Source organism: Cherax quadricarinatus, chromosome 74 (genome assembly GCF_038502225.1).
Source record: "Cherax quadricarinatus isolate ZL_2023a chromosome 74, ASM3850222v1, whole genome shotgun sequence".
NCBI classification, from domain to species: domain Eukaryota; kingdom Metazoa; phylum Arthropoda; class Malacostraca; order Decapoda; family Parastacidae; genus Cherax; species Cherax quadricarinatus.
In genome coordinates, this window is record NC_091365.1 from 7596824 (window position 1) to 7622168 (window position 25345).

The 25345-nt window shown below is 35.8% G+C and overlaps 1 protein-coding gene across 1 annotated transcript in view; it reads right to left on the bottom strand.

The window, feature by feature from the left end:
- Nucleotides 1–983: 983 nt before the first annotated feature.
- LOC128700212 (uncharacterized) overlaps nucleotides 984–25345 on the bottom strand; it is a 32068-nt gene continuing 7706 nt past the window's right edge. Inside the window, exons 2-4 of the mRNA XM_053793267.2 lie at nucleotides 11690–12016; nucleotides 4988–5050; nucleotides 984–1596 (exon numbers count right to left, since the gene is read on the bottom strand). Coding sequence (XP_053649242.1) covers nucleotides 1210–1596; nucleotides 4988–5050; nucleotides 11690–12016 — 777 coding nt within the window. The 3' untranslated portion in view covers nucleotides 984–1209. The remainder of the gene's footprint in view (nucleotides 1597–4987; nucleotides 5051–11689; nucleotides 12017–25345) is intronic.

Sequence of the window (25345 nt, forward strand, 5' to 3'; positions counted from 1 at the left end):
AACAGAGAATGTTATTTTAGTACTAGGAATGTTTGTACTGTTAATTCTGAACCCAATTTTGAAATTGGCCTTACTTGAATTATGTATGAAATTGGCAAAATTACCAATTTCTGATCACTTTATTGGGCAGTTGAAATTGGTAAATGGGCTGTTTCTTGTACTCAATTGATAGACCAATGGAGTTTGTTCAACTGGAACAATGGAATTGGCTGAAAATTGGGCTCAAAATGGGTAAAATTGCCGGTGTAAATATCACTGAGACCGGTAACTTTGTGAGAGTGTAATTCTGTAAGTTTTACATCAAATTTTGTATTTTTGGTGTCATTACCATCTGAAAAAGATTCTATATCATTTCATAAGAAAAAATTATTTTATTTTTTTAAATTCTTCGACACTGAGAGCAAGCTTGTGAGCAGGATTATCGACAGTGAAAGGGTTAAATGAAGCTGCCAGCAGATATAGGACTGAGACAGTATGTTATATGAATATAATGTTATTGGATTTGAAAAATATGTGGAAGTTTTTGAAATGCTATGAACCTTTTAATATTTTTTAATATCTACCTAACATATTCCACCAAGGACCATAATGGCAGCCTGTCAGAAATCACACTTACAATTTTGTACTACCCAAAACGAAAGAAACGGTAAAAAGTATAAGACATTAACAAGGAGCAGTAGAAGCACACCATAACTCGGAGCATCATCCTTAGTCCATATTTTTTTGTTACTCCATTCCCTAAGAATTAGTGCTCTATGGATTTATAACAGCTTTAACTGGCATCACTAACAGTGTGGAGTTCTGTTATAATTCACTGAAGCATGATACAAATTTTCGGGTCTTGCTACCTCAGAAGAGGGCTGAAGACTTTTTCCTGATTTCCTTACTGAGATTCTTCCTTATTAATCCTGTTTTATTAAACAATATTTTAAAAATAATTTCTCTTTTGGAAAGCTTATCACACTTCTTCATTTGCTTAAAAATTTATACGCACTTTAACTTTTTTTTTTTTTCAGATAATGCCTATCACTTTCTTTCCTTGTCATCTTCACTTATCACTGTCAATGATTGAAAAATATGATACAATGAGATGTCTTTATTCTGTATGAAAACTAATGACCTTTTTTCTTTACATTCTGAAAACCTAGAAAATTCACAATTTACACCAGTCAGATGTCCTGTTACCCTCTATTAAAAAGTTGAACCTCTTTATCTAACTATTCCATCTGTTCTAATTTCTTTGTTGTGAACATTTTCAATATGCTTTTTCAGTGAATGAGGCCGTTTTGCACTGAAGTCGCATTGTGGACACTTGTGAGGTCGTTCACCTGTGTGCCGCAACATGTGTCGCCGAACATTGTCTGAACGCTTGCTGGTAAACTCACAATGGGGACACTTGTGGATTTTTCCTACATTGTCCTTTTTATGGGCAATGACAATTTTATGGGTTTTACAGGTACAGTTACAATGTTTACCAGCACAAGGCTTCGGTGGGTTAGCTGGCTCATCTGTCTGGTTTTCTTGTTTGATACACTTGCAGTCACCATAATGGCACTCCATGGCTTCCTTCAATGCTGGGGTTGCTGTAGCCTGACCCTGCAAAAATTAGAACTTGAACAGTCTATTAAACTAATCTTCTGACTAAAAACATTTGTAACTTTGCATTCAAAATATATTCAGCTGATATGTGAGCAAGAAAGCATGTTTGAAAGTAAAGCCAAGTTGATAGTACAGTATATTACTACAGAGATGCACATAATTAATGAAAACTGGAATCAGTTTTATCCCTCTCCACAGTTGACTAAAATCTCATGCACGACACAAAGGTTCTTTAGAGCCTAATAAAACATCATACTGAAAGATAATGACTTGATTTTATTTTATATCTATATATGCCCAAAATTCTGGTCACAGCATTTTAAGCCAATATTAGGAGACATTACAGAAATTTGTATGAGAACTTTTTTAAATTAAGTGAAACCATGTAAGTGGCTAGTGAATGCCTTCTTAAATTGTATTTTTAAAGAGTGTCACCTCATAATAATGAAACAAATTCTAATATATCATCATTTCCAAATTACTCATGTTCATGGGGTGGGGAAGCACTTGCCCAGAAACATAATTAAGTACTTTTTTAAAAAGAGGGTTAAAGATATTCACAATTATAATGTAACCAATCTTTCATAATACCTTTCACACTCAGCAGTATCATGGGGAACTACAACACACAGGGGCCAGGAGCTGTGACTCGACCCCTGCAAACACAACAAGGTGAGTACACGCTCTAGCAAAACATCAACTGCAGTATCTCAGCCACTTTATAACTAGGTGCAGAGCACTCCAAGAGAAATGGTATAAAACAAAATAACAAGAGTCCTTTACAATTAATAAACTGCATTCATTCAAGTCTGTTTTTTGCCACTTCTTGTGCATTTTCCTCATGCACACCCTGTTATCTCACACATTCATTCGCCCTATCTAACAGTTAAAATTTCTGAGACTAAAATCAAGACACTTGTATGTACTCTTCATACCTTTGACTTTACTTGTATTCTCCTTGGGTAATCTGAATTCTTGAAAAGCAATGGTTAATGAAAATGCATCACGACAGCCTTGATTATGATAATCACACATTATTCATTCCAATACTCACCTCCCTGGGCCCAAATAACAGTCCAACTCAAACTTATACTGAGTGTTTTGCCTTGTTTGCCTCAAATCACATGTTGATGCTCAATGATTATGGGCAGTGTCACCTGTGGCTCAATCCAAGCAAAATGCCTCAGATATCAGCCTCGCATCATAGTGCCTGGATACTTCCTTGTCCAGCACTTCATCTTGTTGGGACCCAAGGGCTTCATCCTGGTTATGTGTCTGTTTCATGAATGGTTCATATACTGACTGGAAACTCTACACTTTAATAACCATCTGACAAGCTAATATCCCATCTTATATTCACTACCACTCTTATCATTCTAGTCCAACAGATCTTAACCAGGGCCCCCTCCAGGGCATTGACACCCTAGGGCAGGAATTTTTTTCATAGCTTGTGGTAAGTCAGCTTCCCCTCCACAAGTCAATATGGGAGTCCCTAAACAATGAACTGTTCTTACAGGCGGGCTCTCTCCTTCTCCCTGTTGTCTAGTTGGCAGTGGCTTCTGCTATGTGTCTATCTCTTGTCAATGTGAATCTTCTCTGAGATGGCATTCACCAAAATGTGTTTATCCGACACTACTCTGATTGACATTACTGATTTCTGGCCTCTTGGAACTTATCATACTTATTTTTGAAGCTGTATATAGTCTCGAGTTTACATTCAACACTTCCTTATCCACCTAATTTCACTGTTCAACCACTCTGAGACTTCAGCTTCCATACATGTCCATGTCCCTTGTCCTCTTAATTTAGTCTATCCCTTTCTACCCTATCAATTCCTATTAAAATTTTGTACATCATTATTATGTCTTCTCTAGTTCTCTCTGCCAAGGTCATCACATTCGGTTACTTCAACCTCTCCTCATAGTGCATTCCTCAAACTTCTGGGACTTCCATAGTGGCAAGCCTTTGACCTGTGATTATGATAATGATTATGATAATGTTTTGACCTTCTGTGCATACTTGTCCAGCTGGGGCTTCACACTGGGGCCAAATACTTGACGATTGGCCTAACATTATGTTTTCAAGGATTCTTTGTTTAGGTTCATAAATACTACTCTGAGGTTTGCTAGTCTTGCATATGCTACTGAAATAATGTGGTTTGTGTACCTCTGTATATATGTTTGATGTGATATTTACCTCAAGGCCCTTTTCTTGCAATCATATTTGAAGCTTCTCTTCTACTAGGCTGTACTCTGTGTCTGATTTTTCTCTCATCTTCTGCAGTCTGAATGACCATGCATTCCTAGTGTGGGCTTTGGTCAGGGATGAACTTTGAGATCCCTTTACAATGTAGTCACTGGCACCTCTTTCAGCTATCTGGTAAACTACCCTGCCTCCAAATACTGTGATATTTGTACCTGACTCCTCAATTCCACCTCTCCTCAACAGCTGCTACTACTGTTTAACAGACAGTGGGCAGTAGTTTGATTCTAAGCAGTCTCTCTGAAGTTCTAACTACCAAAGAACATGTTTTAATTAATATAAAATGTTTCTGTGTCCATGGGAGACCCATAGTATCCACCACCTTCGCAATCTATTACATTTCAGTTGCCAACGCTTGTGCTTTGAGCTTGGACAATGTCTCAAGCTATGCTGCTCACAACAAACAGCTCAACATGCGATCACTGGCAAAATACCAGGTGTAACTGCAAGCTAGACCATTACCAAGTCTCAGAGAGTATTGGTATGAATAATGTATGACAAATTCCAGATGATTCCTGGAACCATTTACATAAAAATTTGTATTTCATGCTCCAAAACATGTTAATCATGCCTCCTAGCATCAATCCATAATACAATTGGGAAGATTAGCTTTGCACTGATAAATTTATCAATCCAAAGCTGTAAGCTTTTAGAATTTAATCATGCCACTGCTGTTTAAGCTTATCAATATTTTACTTAGCATCCAATATGAATAATAACAAAGCTACAAATGCTATATAAATAAAAAATTAATTCACCTAACATTTTATGAAGAATTTGTAACAAAGTGCATTGCTTTCCAAACACAAAGGTATATTATTATTATTATCATATTCATAGGGAAGCACTAAGCCCACAGGGGTCATACAACACCTGTGGAACTGGAGGTAATCAGGTTTGATCAAAGGAAATGGAGGACAGTTCCAATTCCTTTGATCAAGAGCCTTTCACCATCCTCAAGGCACTGTCCTCAAAGGGCACACAGGTATAAGACTCAAAAAATGTGTTTAATGGAAAGAGAACAATGAATTTGGCGTGCTAATAATCGCTGTGATGAACTTAATTTTAAAATTTGAGTGGTGTCGGCATAAGAAATCTTAGGGTGTGCCATACACTGTAAGGTTACCTGTGCAGATGCTGAAGCCCCGGAGAAGTTCCCTGTGAAGCTATACAGGGCATCACCAGTTTCCTACAAAGATAATTGTATCATATTAAAAGCATTTCCACATACAGTAGCTCAACATGCATTATTGTATAGTCAAACTGACTAGATAACTGCTTCATCAAATAATACATTATTATTATAATCAAGGGGGAGCACTAAACCTGTAGGATTATACAGCATATGTGGGGGGGGGGGGGAATGGAAGGTATTCAGGCTCAATTCAGGGAACCAGAGCACAGATCCAATTCCCTAGATCAAGAGCCCCTCACCAGTGTCAAGGAACCTAACTTGAGGGGATCAAATAATACAAAATACTGTATATTGTAAAAGCTAAAATATAATATACTGTAATATAAATGAAGAGGCCATCTTTCACCAAGTCATGGTGACCCAAAGGAAAACACATTAACCATCATCCATTCCCTAGCTGTCTTTCCAAAAGTGCACAGACATCTCGATTTAAGTAATCCGCCATATCACAACTTCCCAACACACATACTTCATAATGCAGCCAATACATTTTCCACTTCCAGAATTTAAATTTAGATAACTGTTTCCTAAATCCCTTCACTGATATTACTTTGCTCACACCCCAATAACACATCAAATCTCAAAAAACTTATTTTTTCACTCACTTCAATCTAACATGATCAAAACCTAAGCACCCTCCATCTAACCCTCCTTGGGATGACCTATACACCTCTTTCCATTAACTTCAGATTTATATTGGCCACCCTTCTTAAATGATTAAGCCACTCTTCTGCTCCATGTATTATACTTTTTATAGTAGCACACTGAATTCTAATTTCTAGTCCTTATTCTCAGCAAATTATCAACATCATACACTGAACTCAAACACTGCATCCTCACTCTCTTCAGCCTCCTTCTCATTGCAACAATTAATGACCATGCCGCATGCTCGTGCAAAACTGGTGACACCACTATTCTCTTGATTTTTTTTATTTTACCTCATTTTACACATACCCACTTTCAGAAATATTCATTCACAAATATCCCCTGTAACAACATTCTTCTATACCTCATTCCTTTAATTTAATATTTAATCTTTCATTGCCTAGTCTTTTTACCCTTATAACTTGCTCTTTCCAGCTTTCACTTTCAACTTCCTTCTTTTACACACTCTCCTAAATGCCTTCACCATACTCTGCAGTTTCTCTTTTGAATCTTAAGTACTGTGTCATTAGCAACCAGCAACAGTAAAATTCCCACTTTCTACAATATCCAATTCATTTCCTTCATTAGTTCATCTATAAATAAATAACTACAGTGACATCACACACCTCAAAGGCCTAATATTACTGGAAAATACTCTCCATGACATCATTCATCAATGTGTAAGGCCTACTTTTACTACAAAATACTTCTCTTCTCTCCTACATATAGTACACCCTCACATTACACAACTTTGTTTTGTGATATTTTATTTGTTAAAGTGTAACCAAAAGAATTATGAAACACAGAAAAAACTTGGTACAAAATTATGCACATTAAACCTAAAAAAAATTAAGTGGCATGCTCCAGTTCAACTTCTTTGTATAATTTTTGCCTCTGGTCTCTGAATTTCTATTACTTAGCTTATACTCTGACTACATTTTTGTGTTTCCCATAGTTTATTTCGAACCGCACCTAAAAATTTTATGCAGAAATGTTGCATTTTTAACATTAATTACAGTATTAGTTCAGTATTTGTCAGGCTTCTTGTCTACCTTCATTTACTTGCTTTTTAACTGTGTTTTCCTTTTCTTTTGGTTTCCAAAACCTTCAAAATCATTTACATTATGCTGCTGTTTACCTTTTCATACCTACCTCTTTAGGAAAGTGTTTTGTGGTTATGCTGTATTAGGCATACGTACTTTTATATTGCTTCTGACTTGATTTTGTATGTACTGTTTTGGTCTTTTGAAGACCCAAGCACAATGATAGTAACAAAGTAATGCAGTAATAAACAATCTGAGGTTTCCTCTTTCGAAATAAATGACCCTTTAGAACATCAGAATTTTCTCAAGTTGAGTAAGGATCACACTGCAATTACCCAATGGACAAACCTTGTTATCAACAGTAAATAAAATCTATCTAAGCTTTTAACACCAATTACTAATGTCAAACCTGTAAACTACAATGAACAGGAGCAATATTCTTTCTGGCGTATAAAAACTAAACATGCAGCGACTTCAGTTTATCACAACTTCCTTGTCTTCTCAGTCAATTCCTCACTATATATGTCTGATCTGAGGACCAATAATATCTTAATCACACTCTCCATGTATTTTCCCCCCTCATCATACTCATTTTACTTATGAATACACGGAAAGTGTTTTCAACTGCCAACAATCGTAGTTAATAAAACAAGATGTATTGTAGGGCTATAATGCTTTGAAGCTGTAATCATGTACCAATTTATAGCCATCCTTTTTCAGTCACTGCCCCTGGCACTTTAAAGGAGGGGTTTAGGATACTAGCAGTCATATCTGAGTACCTATGCAAAGACAGTGATGGTGAAAGTGTTGAATGATGATGAAAGTTTTTTCTTTCTTTTTGGGGTTTTCTTTCTTTTTGGGTCACCCTGCCTCAGTGAGAAATGGCAACGTGTTAAAAAAAATCATCAGTTTTTTCATAGCTGCCAATTAATCACACCTATTTGAGTTTGCTGGGTTAACTCTAGGTCTTTGTTGCACATCTTAACTTCAACTAAATGACATGAATCGGCTATACTATTTACTTTTTTAACTCCTGCATTAAGTCTACTCCCACTGCTCAGCTCATTCTGCTTCCTCCATTCCTACACTAATGAAATATTCCCTGATAACCTGGTGGTTCAATAAGGTGTAATTATCAACCATGCCACCAGGCCACGGTGCCCCGTGGCCTAGAGGCAAAAGCTCTCACTTCACATGGCGAGGGGTCCGGGGAAGGGGTGGAAATATCGGACACGTTTCCTTACACCGGTTGTCTGTGTTCACCCATCAGTAAAATGGGTATCTGGGTATTAGTCGACTGGTGTGGGTCGCATCCTGGGACAAAACTGACCTAATTTTCCTGAAATGCTCTGCATAACAAGCGGCTCTCTATATAGTAGTATGTCACTGATGTCAGCTAGGCCTGTATATCTTGTACATGTACTTGTAGTAAATATATTATTATTATTATTATTATTATTATGCTTCCTTCTTGTTGCATCCTTGATAAAGAGCCTATCCCTGGCTATATTCCACTGGTTTTTGTATCTAAGAGATCACAGCCCCTATAGTTCATTCTTCTAGTGACATGAGGACTAATTCTCACATTTTCTTCATAGCTTACTCCTTCAAGTTAGCCACATCTTGATACTTCATACTTTCTCAAGTTTCACTTGTGTTTTACTAGGCAAGGGCTCCACACCTGTGAAGCAAAATTCAGAACAGGTTGCACATATGAAGTAAAGTTTGTTTTGAAAGTCTGTTTACTCATTACATACCTTTGACCAGTTTTAAGAGTTCTACACTTGCAGTCAAGCCATAGACCAAACTTCCATGTTGACATCTTTATCACTAGAACACTTGAATCCCTAAATTCAAAAGCATTATGCTTCCAGAGGCCTCATGAATGTTGATATATAACAAATTATATTTCTGATTTGGGCTCATTTTGTGTTGTAGAGGCCATACCCCTTTAAATATCGCTCATCTGGTTAACACTAACTTTCACAGAAAAAAATTACCAAAATAAAAAGAGTGAAATATGGGAGTGGGAAAGCTAGTGACCATATTTTCCACAAAATTCTATAGTTCATTTATTATTTAGGGAATGGAACAACCCAAAAACAAGCACCACCTAAAAATTTGTGCTTAATCAAAGACATTTTCTATTATTATTATTATTATTATTATTATTCAATTCATGGACAAGTGCTAAAGTTACACCTGTAGGGATCATACTGCACTTAGCCCTTCAGTAAAAATGTGTGTGTAATTGAATCTCGTGAACTGTGAAGTACGTATATGAATCGGGTTCAGCTGTATATAATATACCAGCACAAAAATCTGAAGGCTCTAGGAAACCAAAACTGACCTTAAATTCAACTCTGAACACCGCCAATAAACAGAATTTTACATCAAAACTTTAATTTTCAGACAGTGGAAGAAAGATTGAGTGCTAACTGCATTTGCAGTATTGTGGTGCAAATATGGTGTGCTTACATTTTGTTAGTATATAAAAAAATTAATCAAGAAATGGGGAATGTTTTTTCTTGTTATTAAGCTAGCACTGAGCAAACTTGTTTCTACCCTGCAAATCTCACAGAAGCTCTTAATGTTCATGTGTACTAAAAATACTAAAATATGTTAAAACAAATTAATTATAAATTTTCTTATTTCAAACTCAAATTTATTAACTGACATACTTAAATGAAAATTAATTTACAATGCCTGCACTTTAAAGGAGGGGTTTGGGATACTGGCAGTTTGGAGGGATATGTTGTGTATCTTTATATGTATATGCTTCTAAACTGTTGTATTCTGAGCGCCTCTGCAAAAGTAGTGATTATGTGTGAGCGAGGTGAAAGTGTTGAATGATGATGAAAGTATTTTCTTTTTGGGAATTTTCTTTCTTTTTTTTTTTTGGGTCACCCTGCCTTGGTGGGAGCTGGCCGACTCGTTGAGGGAAAAAAAAAGAAAAAAAAAAAACACTTTCAATCAACTGTTTAAATCAGAACCGAGTTTTTAATGAGAGTCTTGTATATACAGTATTGACATACTCTACACAGTTAGCAAATAAAACTGACTGATTTTGGATGAAATTTTCTTTAAAAAAAAAAAAAAAATGAGTTATGTCTCATCAAAGCAGGATAACCTAAAAAAAGACACATTCAATATACTACTACAAAATATTGAACATTTTCTTTGTAGTGTGCTTTTAAAATAATCTTTAAAATGTTTTATATCCAATGAATATAGGCACACACTCCTCACCATCTACTAACAATTTTTAGCTTTATATCAAAAGTGAGGACAAAAGATGCAACATAGTCTCAATGAAAAAGTTAAATACATAGATCTAAGAGAGAGAAACAAGGATTGGGGAACTCAGTAAAGGCAAAGACAACAGTAGAAAAAGTTCTTTAATTGGGTAAAAAAAGTAAGTAGTTACGAAGAGTGTGGCAGAGAAAGTGTGCAGAAATATTTTAAGTGCACATGTTGGAGTTTTATGCAAGGGCTCTCCTCATGAATATACATTTGCACAAGGAATAGTACTGTCATAGTCTGAGCTTATGCTCACATATTCCACATGATATGATAGTCATTGTTATCATTAAAACATGAAAGTAGCTCTGTAATAAATAATGTAGGTCCAAAAGTGACAGCTATGTATTTTACATGCAAGATATTATTAAATTATTTTATTCTAGAGGATGAATAAATTATAATTAATTTCTTTTCCCATGATGTACTGAATATGGTGTATGGAACTTCAACCTCGATGAATTGAAAATTTTCAATTAGCCCTTAAACTGTCCAAACGTAGATCTACGTTTATGTGCGTGGCGCTCCGAACATAGATCTACTTTTTTTTACATAAGAAAGTATGTAAAATGGAAAGTTCGGAGCGCTACACACGTGAACGTAGATCTACGTTTGGACAGTTTAAGGGTTAAAAAACATGCAAATAAAATGAAACCCAAAAGAAGACACATAGTGGTCATAACTTGGACAAGTTAGCCACATACTGCCTTCAAAGGATAATCCTGCATATTTAACCAGTTCAATATGCAGTACAGTACCTCAATCATCTGCATGTTGAGACCATTTGATCTACTAAAAGTATGTACCCATTTATGTCCATACTAAGTACTGTTTGTAATAATGTTGGTAGAATTACCGACAATATGTTAGGTAAAAGAACACAAGTGCAACTGATGCGACATTTTATTGTGGCAACGTTTCACTCCCCAGGAACTTTGTCAAGCTGTTACAAACAACACAGGGACACAAGAGGGTATATTGTTTGTAATGGCTTGATAAAGCTCCTGGAAAGTGAAACGTTGCCATAATAAAATGTAATTTTAGTTGCACAAGTGTACTTTTTACCCAACATAAACAAAGTTTGCCTAATGTGAAACGGTTATCAAGTAATGATGATACAATGCCCATAACTGAATTGCTTTTAGTATCATATATCAATGATAAAAATTCTATCATTATTCAGTACAGGTTCACTTTCCAGAACTAGTACGTACTATAATGTCTGCTTTCAGTTAATTTTCTATTTACTTAAAAAATTTCATCCATTATGTTCACATTTATACTCAGAAGCAAATATGAAGAAACCACAAGTTTTGAAAACACAAACGCAAGCCGCAGTTGTACTTATGTTGAGAATTTTTCATAAGTAACGAATAATGATGGAATTAAAAGTTGCATAAATAAGCACATTATTAATATACGTGCTGTATTTGATTTATTAGTACAGCAGTTTACATAATAATTTTTGAAAAAACACCAATATTTAATAATTAGTTTAATTACATTGCGCCACTGTATAATAGGCTTGTTTAATAGATATTTATTTTAATTTATTATGAACGAAAGAGCAACCCTAAGTATCTTTCACATTCCGGATTACGATAAAGTAAAGTTTAGGAAACGAGCCAAACATTTATACACTAGCCTGTGTTTGAGTTCCCTCAATCTCCTGGCCCGTGATTGGATCAATTAGTGGCCTCATTAGGTGTAGGCCATCACCTGCATGCCCCTCAACCTCTTGCTGCTTGGGAGCTCCAGTGTCCATTTTCAACTTAACTTCATGAATAATTTTGTGTTCCATTGGGGTGAATCCTTGGATGTGTTCCTTGCTGGTCTGTTGCTGTGCATTTGCTGTAAGCTGTTGCCCTGAGTGATGTCCTTGATTTCCATAGTCTTGAAAGATGTGTGTTGTTCTTGGACTAGGCACAGTAGTGCCCTGGATGGTAACTGCAGTCTGCTGTTGCTGCCAAAGCTGCATATATAGGAGGCAAAGTATTACTTAAGCTTTGCATAAACAATAACAATCTTAATACAACACCTATGCTTGTAATGGAACTTAAATTAAAGATACAGTACTGTACTACAGTATGGCAGTGTAAGGGAAGAATCAACAATCCTAACATGTACAAGATTTGTAGAGAACAGTTAACTAATAATTTAAAACACATGCATTTATTCCTTTCCAAACTAGCTTTTTTTTATTAATGTGTGGTATATACTGTGTATCATTTATTAAAAAGCAAATGTGTTGATACATAAAAGTGCTCCTATTTATTCTTTTTTATTTATCTAGGTGTATTCGCCTACTTATGTTTATGGGGATCGAGTACAAGCAGTGAGACTGCCACTTCATGATTAATCAACTGGTGTCGTATTTTTGAGCTCGTTAGATTTTGTCATAGTGTGGTATTTTTCTTTTAAATCATGTATGGTATTATCCTCTACAACCTCCACTAGTGTATTCTACTTGCTCACTGCCTTCACTGAAAAAAAAAAATCCTTCCTACATCTGTTATGTTCAATTGGTTTTTAACTTCCGTATGTACCCCGATTCTGGTCCTGCCCCTTTCAGTACATCTTCATTCACCATATCAATACTTGAGTGTTGTAATTTGAACATCGTTAACATGTCCCCATGTTCTTCATACCTCTAACAATGTGAGCTTTGTGTGCATCATTACTTATTTGTTCAGAAAAGTGGGGCTACACTCATGGTATCCCATCTTCCACGAGCAATTACCAACAATACTTATAATTACTGTACTATACTTTCTTGTAACTATGATAGAGCCATGCTTGTGTTCTCTGTTCTCAAATTTTTATCTAATCTTTATTTCCAGTGGCTGTAGTGCAGTACACACTGCCTTCTCTTAGAGTCCATTTTGGAATATCACTCTGCTTGAACAGAACATTTTAGTCTTTTCTTCATAACTTTTTCCAATTTAAAGCTATCCTCTGTTGTTGGTTCTCAAAATCTTTCCTATCTAGATTTAAATTTCCTTTTAAAAATAAGCCTGTTGTTATCAAGTCCTCTCTCCTTCTCTTTTGATGCTTGTATTTTATTTTTTGCACTTTGAGCTTTCTTCTATTATGTCTATGTGTTTTTGTATCTATGTTACCTCATATCTGATTGATTTTAATTTTCTACTTTTATGACCCAGACTGTGACAGCATGACCAGCAAGACTACTGATGCCTGCAGGCCAACATATTGTTATTACAGTATAGTATATTAAAGAAACAAGTGCTAAACCCATATAAATCATATAAGAAGTCCAACACAGCCATGATAACTTGGCATCTCTTGTAACAACAAATCTAGTTTCCACTTAAAAATTTCTATATTTATTTCAGGAGGCCTGGTCTGAGACCAGACCATGGGAGCGGTGACCACTGGAATTGTTTTCCGGTAACCTTTGTCTTCCAGCACTTCATATTATTGCTGCAGATCTGATATAGACAAGCGTTCTCTAAGTGTGTTTATGACACCCCAGCTGTCACTGGACTCAATCCACATTCCTTCTCTAGCTCTTCCTGTGGTACATGTGATCTGTTTTAGGAGTTTTCCTTACTCTTGCAATCTGGCCTGGGGCCAGGCCTCCTTGTTGATTTCCTGGTTAGCCAGGTTGTTGCTGTTGGCTGCCTGCCAGCCAACATATCCATCACAGCCTGGTTAATTTGGAAGACTGCAGAGATAGTCACCCAGTTTCCTCTTGAATACTGCCACACTGATATCCAATGGCAACAGGCTAAATAGTCAAGGACCACCAACTGCATATACTAATTCTGATGCTAACACTATACTGTACAGTGATATTTCCAAAACACTTTTAATGGGTAAGAGGAAAGTAAAGTTTGAATACCTACTACTATTACTACAGCTACCACCATATAGCTGATGCTATGACAGTAGTGTACTACTATGCTCTGGGTGGTCTATGATCAACCAAACTTTCCGATTATAGTCTATAAGCCAAGATCAGAATTTCAGTGACCACAGCAAGACCCTGAATTTATCTAGTGGTATCTGATACCTGGAAAACATTCATCTTAAAGCATGGTTCTTAAAGAATGATTTTTCTTTTTTTGCATTTACAGCTTCAAATTGCAATCTGTGCCAGTGTCCTGTCTGTAAAAAACATTACCCACATTTATGATGTATCTCTTATCTCAAAATTTCATGACTTTTTACAAATTTTTATATCAGTTTTCATTTTAAATAATTCTTCATGTCCAAGTGCATCAAATTTGTTTAGTTTCTTAAAAGATACGAATGGGAGTACCTTGTTGTTCCCATTCCCAAAGGAAATACAGTGGACCCCCGGTTAACGATATTTTTTCACTCCAGAAGTATGTTCAGGTGCCAGTACTGACCGAATTTGTTCCCATAAGAAATATTGTGAAGTACATTAGTCTATTTCAGACCCCGAAACATACACGTACAAATGCACTTACATAAATACACTTACATAATTGGTCACATTTGGAGGTAATCGTTATGCGGGGGTCCACTGTACTATGCGAGTTTTAGGGCTCATCTGCCATGGTTGGTTAAAGACCCACCTGTTCCATGATTTGTTTGAAATCGTGTTATTATGATTTCATGAGTTATTATATTATGATGAAGTGGTAAACCTATAAGGATCATACAGCATCTGGGGAATAGGAGGGTAAGTTGGTAATTAAATTTGTGCCAAAAGAGGGAAGGATACTTCCAGTTCTTTGGATTAAAAGTCTTTCAACAACGTCAAGGTACCCCTCTTGAAATGATTTCCGAAGACAGAACAGGCTACTGAGGATAGGAAAACTCTGTTTTCCGCAAGTCATTATGCATGAAATACTTACGAATGTGATGCAAAACTCTGTTATCATTTTTGACATAACCCTTACCCCCCATTCTCCTTTGACACTAAAGAAGCCATTGACAGAATGCCCATCACACTGTTCAAGGTCCAGACTTGTTGAATTTCATTACTATACTTAGTCAAAAAACTAGGAAAAAATCAGTCTTTAAATATCCCGTGATATTTAAGGGCTGCCCAAGGCCAAAATTCCTTGCTAACTGCATGGCCAATTTAAGTTGTTGTTGCTAGCACCCTGCACACAGTCATCACAACCTGGACATAACCATCATCCCATAAGCTTTAAAACATCCCTGACATAACCCTTACTCAATAAAAGTAGCAATAAACTAACTCGAAAGTTTACAGACCAACAGCACTGGCATAACACAATCAGAATGACTCAAGAAATCAGAATCCTCAACTGAAAAGTGCTGAGAAGATTGCTAAACACATGGAATCACTACAGTTACACAATATTGCAATTGCCAGGCCATAAAAATACAATTTTGGATAAACTAGAAACTAACCAAAATGCAGATGTATATGAGAGCCTTTGCTAAGTGTGATCAGGATTTAATAGCATATCATGTTTGTACAAGCAATACAGAACTTTAAAGAACAAAAAAGGCACAATACCGTGACGAGCAATACACAAATAACCCACACATAGGAGAGGAGGAGGAGCTTACAACAACATTTCGGTCCAATTTGGACCATTTACAAAGTCATGGTGTGACTTCGTAAATAGTCCAAGTCGGACTGAAACGTCATTGTAAGCTCCTCCTCTCTCCTATGTGTGAGTTATTTGTGTAATACATTACTTATCTGGAAAACAAGGCAGATTTATCTTGAACTATCTAACAAAAAACATAATAATGTTAACAGAGCCACAACTGCAAAAAAAACAATATGATGGATAACAAGAACATTTAAAACAAGATATACTAAGCCTATGATGATTAATTATATACTACTCTTTTAAGGTACCTATATTCCACAGACTGGGATACTATACCTCTGTACAATGCACTAACAACTCCTTCCTGGCAATTAAAAGTCTCTAGGAACTGAATGGTTGTGAATACCATAGCAGGTTTGATACTCAATACCATGACATTTTATGTTCACCTGGCTTATACCTTGTTTTTGCTACATGTGTCTTTCTACTACCTTTTCCAAGTTGTCTTTTAGCATTTAGTTATTTTTTTACTGCATATTTTGCATAAGACCTTTGCATCATCCACAAAATATTCATATAGCTTTTTATTCATTCTTGAAAGTCATTTATGTGGAAGATTAAAAACATTATCAGGCCAAATATGTATTTATACTTGTGGCATCCCACTGCTGTGACTTTTGTTGCAGACAATGGTGTGCAGGAACAGACTGAACAGATGTTGACTGAAGATTTCAGTACTGTAGTAGTGTTATAGAGGCATTCTAACAGACTGTTATTCCAACAGCCTTTCACCAAATTAAAATGCAAGAAATGCTAGTGTTTATATTTCTATAGTATTTTTAAAACAGTTGTACATGTTTATTTTCATAAGTTGGCCCTCCAAATTCATAAAGTTCTTTAAGCATTCAATAATCCATTTTTTAGTGATGGGCAGCAAGTGAATAGGTCTGATTATTCACAGGTTTTCTTGCAGGACTCGTTATTTTCACAACTAGTGCAAAAACTTCTAAATTGAAAACTAGGATAGGATTTCATTCAAATTGATTTCAATCATTGTTCTTTTTATTAATGTGAATATTAGCCCAATTATTGAATTTAAAAAGATATGGCCACTGTAATGCAAAATATTCCCGTATCTGATTTTTTCGCACTATTGGCGGATTTTCAGATTTACGGAAGAACAGGGAACAAAGTCCACTGGCAAATTTGTGGGCTGATGGTAAGTTGCTCATGCGTACTGTGGTCATGGTGTATCCCATCACTGTTCTATAGGCACAGTATATTAATCAATAATCAATATATATTAATCAATAATCACTATAAGTATGTACAGTACATATTAAAGGTCTTACTGTAGTTCATATCATAAAAGTGTTATTTAAAAATATTTTCATTACAAAATCTTTAAATCATAAAAAAATCAGAACTCAAATATATGAACACAAGCATAATTTGTATACAAATATTAACATATTCAATATGAAATTGACATTGTATGGGCCTCAAGCTACCAACCCATGAGCGTGAGGTGAGCACATTTTCCCTAAACAAAGTGTATTAAAAGCATTTGAATGAGAACTAGTCTTGAGATAGGATTAGGACTGTGATAGTCTCCACTGCTGCCCCGAGATCATGTTCTATGGAACTTCAGGCCCCAAGCTCATGGGTCAGCAGGTCAAGGGTTATACAATTCCTCTCCTCGTACAGCTACATTCAAGAGAGTAAAACTTAGGTGTACAATACTGTACTGACAAATACAGGACACTGTAATATAAAGAAATCTGTCGCCTGGAACCCAAGGTGGAACTGAGAGTTCCATAAAACATGATCTAGGACAACTTTGGGGTCTAGTATAATCTTATCCTGGATTGTATATGAGTTCTGATTGAAAGCTTTTTAATGTCACTTGCAAAAGAGTAATGTGGTCAATTCACATTCATGGGCTGACAGTTCTAGGCCAGTACAATTCCTCCCTCATATTGTTACAGTCATGACAGTGAAACCTGAGTTTGTTTTAACATGTTCAAACTGAAAACAAAAATTCAATAACCATACAGTACATTATAACTGCATTATACAGTATTTAGTCTAATAACATTATCTATACTTAAATAATATCTAAACGTTTCGTGATGGTGCATTATACAGTACAGTAAACCTATGCATATATATTACTGTACATATTCACAACCTTCTAAGATATCAAATTGCCACAACTCTTCCTTTTTGTTTTGCATTGTCTTCAGTAAAATCATAACATGTCCAAGTAGTTACAAGAACATCAATTAAGTTCTTTTTGTATAAGAATATCAAAACAATATATATAGTATCATCATTAAATACAGTACATACCTAAATTGCTTATCTTGTATATCTAAGCATCAGACTAACAAGTTTAAAATAGTACGTATATTACAAGTACTACTGTGCAAATAATACTGATTAGTGTAGAAGAAAATAGGAATAAGGTTACAGCATAAGGATGTTTTCTCATGCAAGGAAGGTCCTATAGTGTTCACAGTGTTTTGTGCCAGTGATAATATGTGGTAATTCGTCCTATACATTAGTAACTATTTTACAACCAGTGTTTACCTGTTTCATGATTCACATTCCTCCTACTCCAAGGAAAACAGTGAAATATTCACATTTTTTTTGTTAGGTAAATTACTTTATATCCGTATTATATAATCTTGTGCAAGGTTAGGTTAGCTTGCTAGGTTAGTTTTGATGCCAAGAAAATAGGCATATTGTATAACTGCATTTCACTGATTTTCTTGAGGAAGTAAATCCTATTTTTTTTTTAAATACTATACAGGTCTGCTATCACAAATCCAGCACTCAGGCATCCGGTTCCATCAGTTATTCGGCACTAATTTCGGCTAGCATAATTTCAAATTTCCAGGGTCGTCACACCTACCTGTTGGTACTGTTTAGTGGCGCTACTTGCTGCATAAGTCATTCCAATTTCTTTTTCTCCATTTACTGTTATAACCTGCTTACTTTTAGCCCTAGCCATGGTTCCAATGAATAAAAGAAATGCTTCTCGTTGTGTAAAGCACATACACAGTACAGTGGACCCCCACCTTACAATATTAATTCATTCCAAAAGTCTGTTCGGGTGCCGTTACCGAACGAATTTGTTCCCATAAGGAATATTGTAAATTAGATTAGTCCATTTCAGACCCCCAAAAATACACTCACAAAAGCACTTACAAAAATACACTTACATAACTGTTCGAGTTGGAAGCTGATCGTAAGGTGGGGGTCCACTGTACATTGTCCATATAAGATAAGATGACTCTGAAGCCACTGTCGGTTGCCATGACCTCAGTCTTGTGATGCAGGGGAATATGCTTTATTATTATGCTAATATCAACACTACGGCTTATTTGCCTATCACAATTGATCTAATATGACATAATAAACAATATAAATAGCATAAAAACATGTTAAATACTCCAGAATGAATAATATTTGGCATAATACCGAGCAGTTTGACGGAGGTATGAAGAGGATATGGGATACAAGTACCATTCTCCTATCCCTGTCTTGGGGGCTTATATTAGAGAAAACAGAGTACAGGACAGGGCTGTGATATACACTCATTGTGCACCATAAAACTGAAACAAAAAAGCTATTTTCTCTACACATATTATCATACATAGCAGTGTCCGTATAGAGAACCGAGGATAACCCAAAAAAATCAGTGAATTACTTCCAGTACCTGGCTTGGGCTTAGAAACTTGGGCAATGTGTGACAGAAAGATGCTTCTTAATGTACACCAAAGATGAAAAAATCAGAGTTCACTTCTCAGCCATTAGCCGCCTCTTAGTGGTATATTTTCGTATGGTTTTCGTAGTTGTATTCTCGTTTTTTTTTTTGTCTCATTTGATAGAATGGAAGATATATTACAGAAATAGATATGATTTTGATTGGTTTCATGACAAAAAGTGTACCTTGAAATTGAGCTCAAAGTAGCGGAAATGTTCTATTTTTGCCGATGTTCAATGAACTTTCATGTGTAAGTAAAGTTGGTTAACTTTATTAAGTATATATTCTAACCTAACCACTCTGTAATCCAGCAAACTCAGTAATCCGGCACACTACAGGTCCCAATGATGCCGGATTTGCGATGGTGGACCTGTATTTATGTTTTAATAATGTACAAATCCACGAATCCAGTGTTTCAAGTTTTATCTTGGGTTGATATTTTCAGAATCCTATTAACACCATTTTATCTAACCCTTCTGTTCACTTGTGCACTTCTATCATAATGCCCCCCTCGCTCTACACTCTTCAGTCTCACAAGGTAGAGATTATGTTGAAGATGATTGTGCATGTATGTACTCACCTATTTGTGCTTGCAAGGGTCAAATCACAGCACCTGTGTTTATGTGCATGTATGTGTGTGTGTTTGTGTGTTCTTCTGCATGCATGCACGCAGGTGAGTACACACTTACAGTGTACATATGCACGCGCACACACACGTATCAAAGTCTTAATTTTTTTTTAAGCTTTTAAGAAGCAAAATGCTACTGTATTCTTATCCTTATTATTATTATTACTATTGTTTATTATAAGATTTATGCAAGAAATTAGCAGTTGTTTACTTGTACAAATACAGTATGTATAGATTTGCATCTAAGCTTAACTGATGAGCAACTGAACTACTGTAATTATAATTATTTCACGGGGAAGAACTAAACCTATAATATTTAAACAATACCTTAGGAATGGGAGGTAAGCAGGTCTGATCCAAGGAGAGTGAAGGCAGCTCCAATGCCTTGAATCAAGAGCCCTTTACCAGTATCTAGGCTTCCCCTTGAAGGGTGAAAATAATAAAGCAAAAACCAGTAGCTTATGTCATCTCCAATCTATGATACCAGCAGGTCACCCTATGCCAAGACACGTACTTCTAATTTTCCCTTTATTGTTTTTATTCATATTTTGCCCTGTATCATTATGTAATAATGAAAAAAAATGGGGTTTAAAAACCACTTCTGTTCCACCTTTTTTCTTGTTACAAAATATAGTAGTATTTAGACCAGTACTCCGACTTCCTCTTGCTATGATGTCTCACAGCAAACAGATATAGTTACTGAAAAAGCTAATCAGAAAAGGATGTATGGGTATCTCTTACAGAACATCAAAGACAATCTCTATGTAGCTTGTAATGCCAACTAGAGAGCAAGGGTAATACAGATTTCCTTCAATTTATGCAATTTCGCTTATATGCAGCAACCAATTCTACCAAAAATTTCCTAAATGTAGTGTATACCTGGAGTATACCTGAAGAGGGCTTCAGGGGTCAATGCCCCGCGGCCCGGTCTGTGACCAGGCCTCATGGTGGATCAGGGCCTGATCAATCAGGCTGTCACTGTTGGTCACACACAACCCAATGTATAAACCACAGCCTGGCTGGTCAAGCGCTGACTTTAGGTGCCTGTCCAGCAACTTCTTGAAGACAGTCAGGGGTCTACTGGTAATCCCTCTTATGTATGCTGGGAGGCATATATGATTGAAGTGGGTGGTCACTGCATATCTAGCTTTTATAATAATAATAATAATAATAATAATAATAATAATAATAATAATGATGATAATAATAATAATACATTTCATTTTGACATGATATATGTTTATACAAAGGAATATAATAGGTGTACATGCCAAAAGCCCCTTTATATTACCTGGAGTTTACCTGGAGAGAGTTCCGGGGGTCAACGAACCCGCGGCCCGGTCTGTGACCAGGCCTCATGGTGGATCAGAGCCTGATCAACCAGGCTGTTACTGCTTGCTGCATGCAATCCAACGTACGAGCCACAGCCCGGTTGGTCAGGTACCGACTTAGGTGCTTGTCCAGTGCCTGCTTGAAGACAGCCAGGGGTCTATTGGTAATCCCCCTTATGTATGCTGGGAGGCAACTGAACAGTCTTGGGCCCCTGACACTTATTGTGTTGTCTCTTAACGTGCTAGTGACGCCCCTGCTTTTCATTGGGGGATGTTACAGAACATCAAAGACAATCTCTATGTAGCTTGTAATGCCAGCTAGAGAGCAAGGGTAATACAGATTTCCCTCAATTTATGCAATTTCGCTTATATGCAGAGCATTTCAAGCAAACTTACAATTAACTTAAGATTAATAAGGCAATAACAGTACACATGGTCATTAGGCGAGTTACAATGAATACAAGAGAACTGAGTATTCTATTAGGTCATGCTACATAGCTCTAATAAGTCTTGTAGAGAAAACGTACAATTTTGATTACCCTTAGGCAGCCATAATGGAATGATTGACATTTGAGATGAATACAGATACTGAGAGTAAGTATACATTGATTATACTGATGAAAGAGTTTTTACCTATGCTCATGATATTGAGCAAATGCATGTATAGTTTTTGCATATGTATTTATGATGAGCTGGGATAGGTTAAGGAGATAGTGTTTTTTAAACTGTAGTTTTAACCCTTTCAGGGTCCAGAGGCCAAATTTCAAAGGGTGCACCAGTGTCCAAGAATTTAAAAAAAAAAAATTTGCTATTTTTTCTTATGTAATGGTAGAGAATCTTTTTCTAAAGGTAATAAAACAAAAAAAGGACGAAATTTGAGGGAAAACTGACGAAATTATGCTCTTGCAAATTTTGATGTGTCAGCGATATTTACGCATCAGTGATTTTGCGGACTTTGACTCCCATTATAGGCCAATTACATTATTCCAGTCGACCAAATTCTTAGCTATTTCACTAGTATTACTTCTATTCTATCAACTGAGCACAAGAAATCACCAAGTCAACTGTTTCAACTACAATATAAAGTGATCGGAAATTGGTAATTTGGCCAATTTAATGCAAAGTTCAAAATACTCCAATTTCAAAATAGGGTTCAGAATAAACAATGCAGGCATTCCTGGCACTAAACTAACATTTCCTCTGTTCATCAGTTACATTTTCAGGCTTTACTAATGAATTCCATTTTGATTTTTTATTCACATAATGAATTTTTATTCAAACCTAAAAATAGAAGATTTACTGTTATGCAATATTGTAATAACTGTATAAATAATATCAGCACATTTGTGAACATATATAAGACCCACCAGCTGGCATGTATTAGACGTGTGAGGTCATTTGTTTACTCTTGAACATCGGCAAAAATTTAACATTTCCACTACTTTGAGCTCAGTTTCAAGCCATTTCCATTACTAAAACCAATCAAAATCATCTCTATTTCTGTAATATGTCTTCCATTCTATCAAATGAGACCAAGAAATCGCAAATACAACTATAAAAAATATACGAAAAAACACTGCAAATTTGCTGTTTTAATCGAAAATTATGGTCTCGTTTTTTTTTCTCTCATTATGCACTACATGCTGCAGGATTTGTTTTATGTGGTGCACACATACCACATAGTTGTATTCTCTCATATCAAGGCCAAAATTTACTGCTCACAGCTTATCAGAGTGAGCTGAGCACACGACGTAGATCTACAGTTTGGACCCTCAACGTAAAGCCGTAGATCTACGGCACGGACCCTCAAGGGGTTAAAAATGCTAGCTGAGCCAGTGGTTCTGGAGATTTCCAGATTTTGGGCCCATTTATGTACAATGAAGTTTTGAAAAGATTTAGCGATCAGTGATCAACTAAGCCCAGCACCACGTGTTTTTAGTACAGTAATATCTCTTTTAAATTTCACTCTTATAAGAAATAAAACAGATTTGGGAATGGTAAATCCAATGAGCTTATTTTGAAAGAAATCCTATGTTTTTTTTTTTTTTTTAATTTAAGTGTCTTGCCCCAAGTCAAAGAAAATGGGCACCTGGTCAGTTGATGTTGGGTTGCTCTGACACAGTCAGCAATAATAATAATAATAATAATAATAATAATAATACTAATAATAATAATAATAATAAAAATTCCAGAAGGTTGGCCGAAATCCGAAATGGCCGAAAACCGAAGTAATATTTCCCATAAGAAATAAAGTAATCCAATTAAACCATTTCAGACACCCAAAAATATTAACAAAAGATACATTTTATAGAGAATAACTATAGTTTTACATACAGAAAACAATGAGAAATAAATATAAATGATTAATTTTAATGATAAAAGATCATTACATACCTTTATTGAAGACTCTTGTTGGCGAGTAGATATTTATTTGTAGTCCCCGGCGGACTTCATCTCAGGTGTATACCTACCGGCTACATACACTGCGGCCTACAGTCATATTATTACCATCGACAATACCGTGACTGGAAGGATACACAAATAACCCGCACATAGAAGAGAGGAGCTTACAACAACATTTTGGTCCGACTTGAACCATTTACAAAGTCACACTGTGTGACTTTGTAAATGGTCCAAGTCGGACCAAAACGTCGTCGTAAGCTCGTCTCTTCTACGTGCGGGTTATTTGCGCATGTTCACCGAGTTTAACTGTTTCTAACAACTACCTTTAGATGCCATCATAAACAGAGAGAGAAGTAATGAATAATTCATGGCAAGAATTGTAAACAAAAGCTTATGTATTAACCCCTTCAGGGTCCAAGGCCCAAATCTGAAGTGGTGCCCCAGTGTCCAAGCATTTTCCAAAAAAAAATTTGTTATTTTTTTCTTATGAAATGGTAGAGAATCTTTTTGCGAAGGTAATAAAACAAAAAGTACGAAATTTGATGGAAAATTGACGAAATTATGCTCTCACGAATTTTGATGTGTCAGCGATATTTACGAATCGGTGATTTTGCCGACTTTGACTTCCATTTTAGGCCAATTACATCATTCCAGTCGACCAAATTCTTAGCTATTTTACTAGTATTACTTCTATTCTATCGATTGAGCACAAGAAATCACCAAGTCAACTGTTTCAACTACAAAATAAAGTGATCGGAAATTGGTAATTTGGCCAATTTAACACAAAGTTCAAAATATTCCAATTTCAAAATAGCATCCAGAATAAACAATGTAGGCATTCCTGGCACTAAACTAACATTTCCTCGGTTCATTAGTTACGTTTTGAGGCTTTACAAATAAATCCCATTTTTATTTTTTATTTACATAATGAATTTTTATTCACACCAAAAAATAGAAGATTTACTGTTATGCAATATTGTAATAATTGTATAAATATCATCACCACATTTGTGAATGTGTATTAGATCCACCAGCTGGCGTGTATTAGACGTGTGAGGTCGTTTGTTTACTCTTGAACATCGACAAAAATTTAACATTTCCGCTACTTTGAGCTCAGTTTCAAGCCATTTCCGGTGCTAAAACCAATCAAAATCATCTCTATTTCTGTAATATGTCTTCCATTCTATCAAATGAGACCAAGAAATTGCAAATACAACTATAAAAAACATACGAAAAAACACTGCAAAGTTGCTGTTTTAATCGAAAATCTTGGTTTCAGTTTTTTTTCTCTCATTATACACAGTGTGCTGCAGAATTTGTTTTATGTGGTGCACACATACCACATAGATGTATTCTCTCATATCTAGGCCCAAGTGTACCACTCACAGTTTATCAGAGTGAGCTGAGCTCATGACGTAGATCTACGGTTTGGACACTGAACGCAAAGCCGTAGATCTATGGGATGGACCCTGAAAGGGTTAAGGGCGGTTACTGGGCCAACGCAGATTCACACAGTTTTCTCTAATGCTGGACCAGAGAAAACATAATGTTTACCCTTCACTGTATATAAACATTGCATTTTATATGCTATGTAACTTGTTTCTTACATAATTTTGAAGAAAATATCATAGATGGATTAATGAAA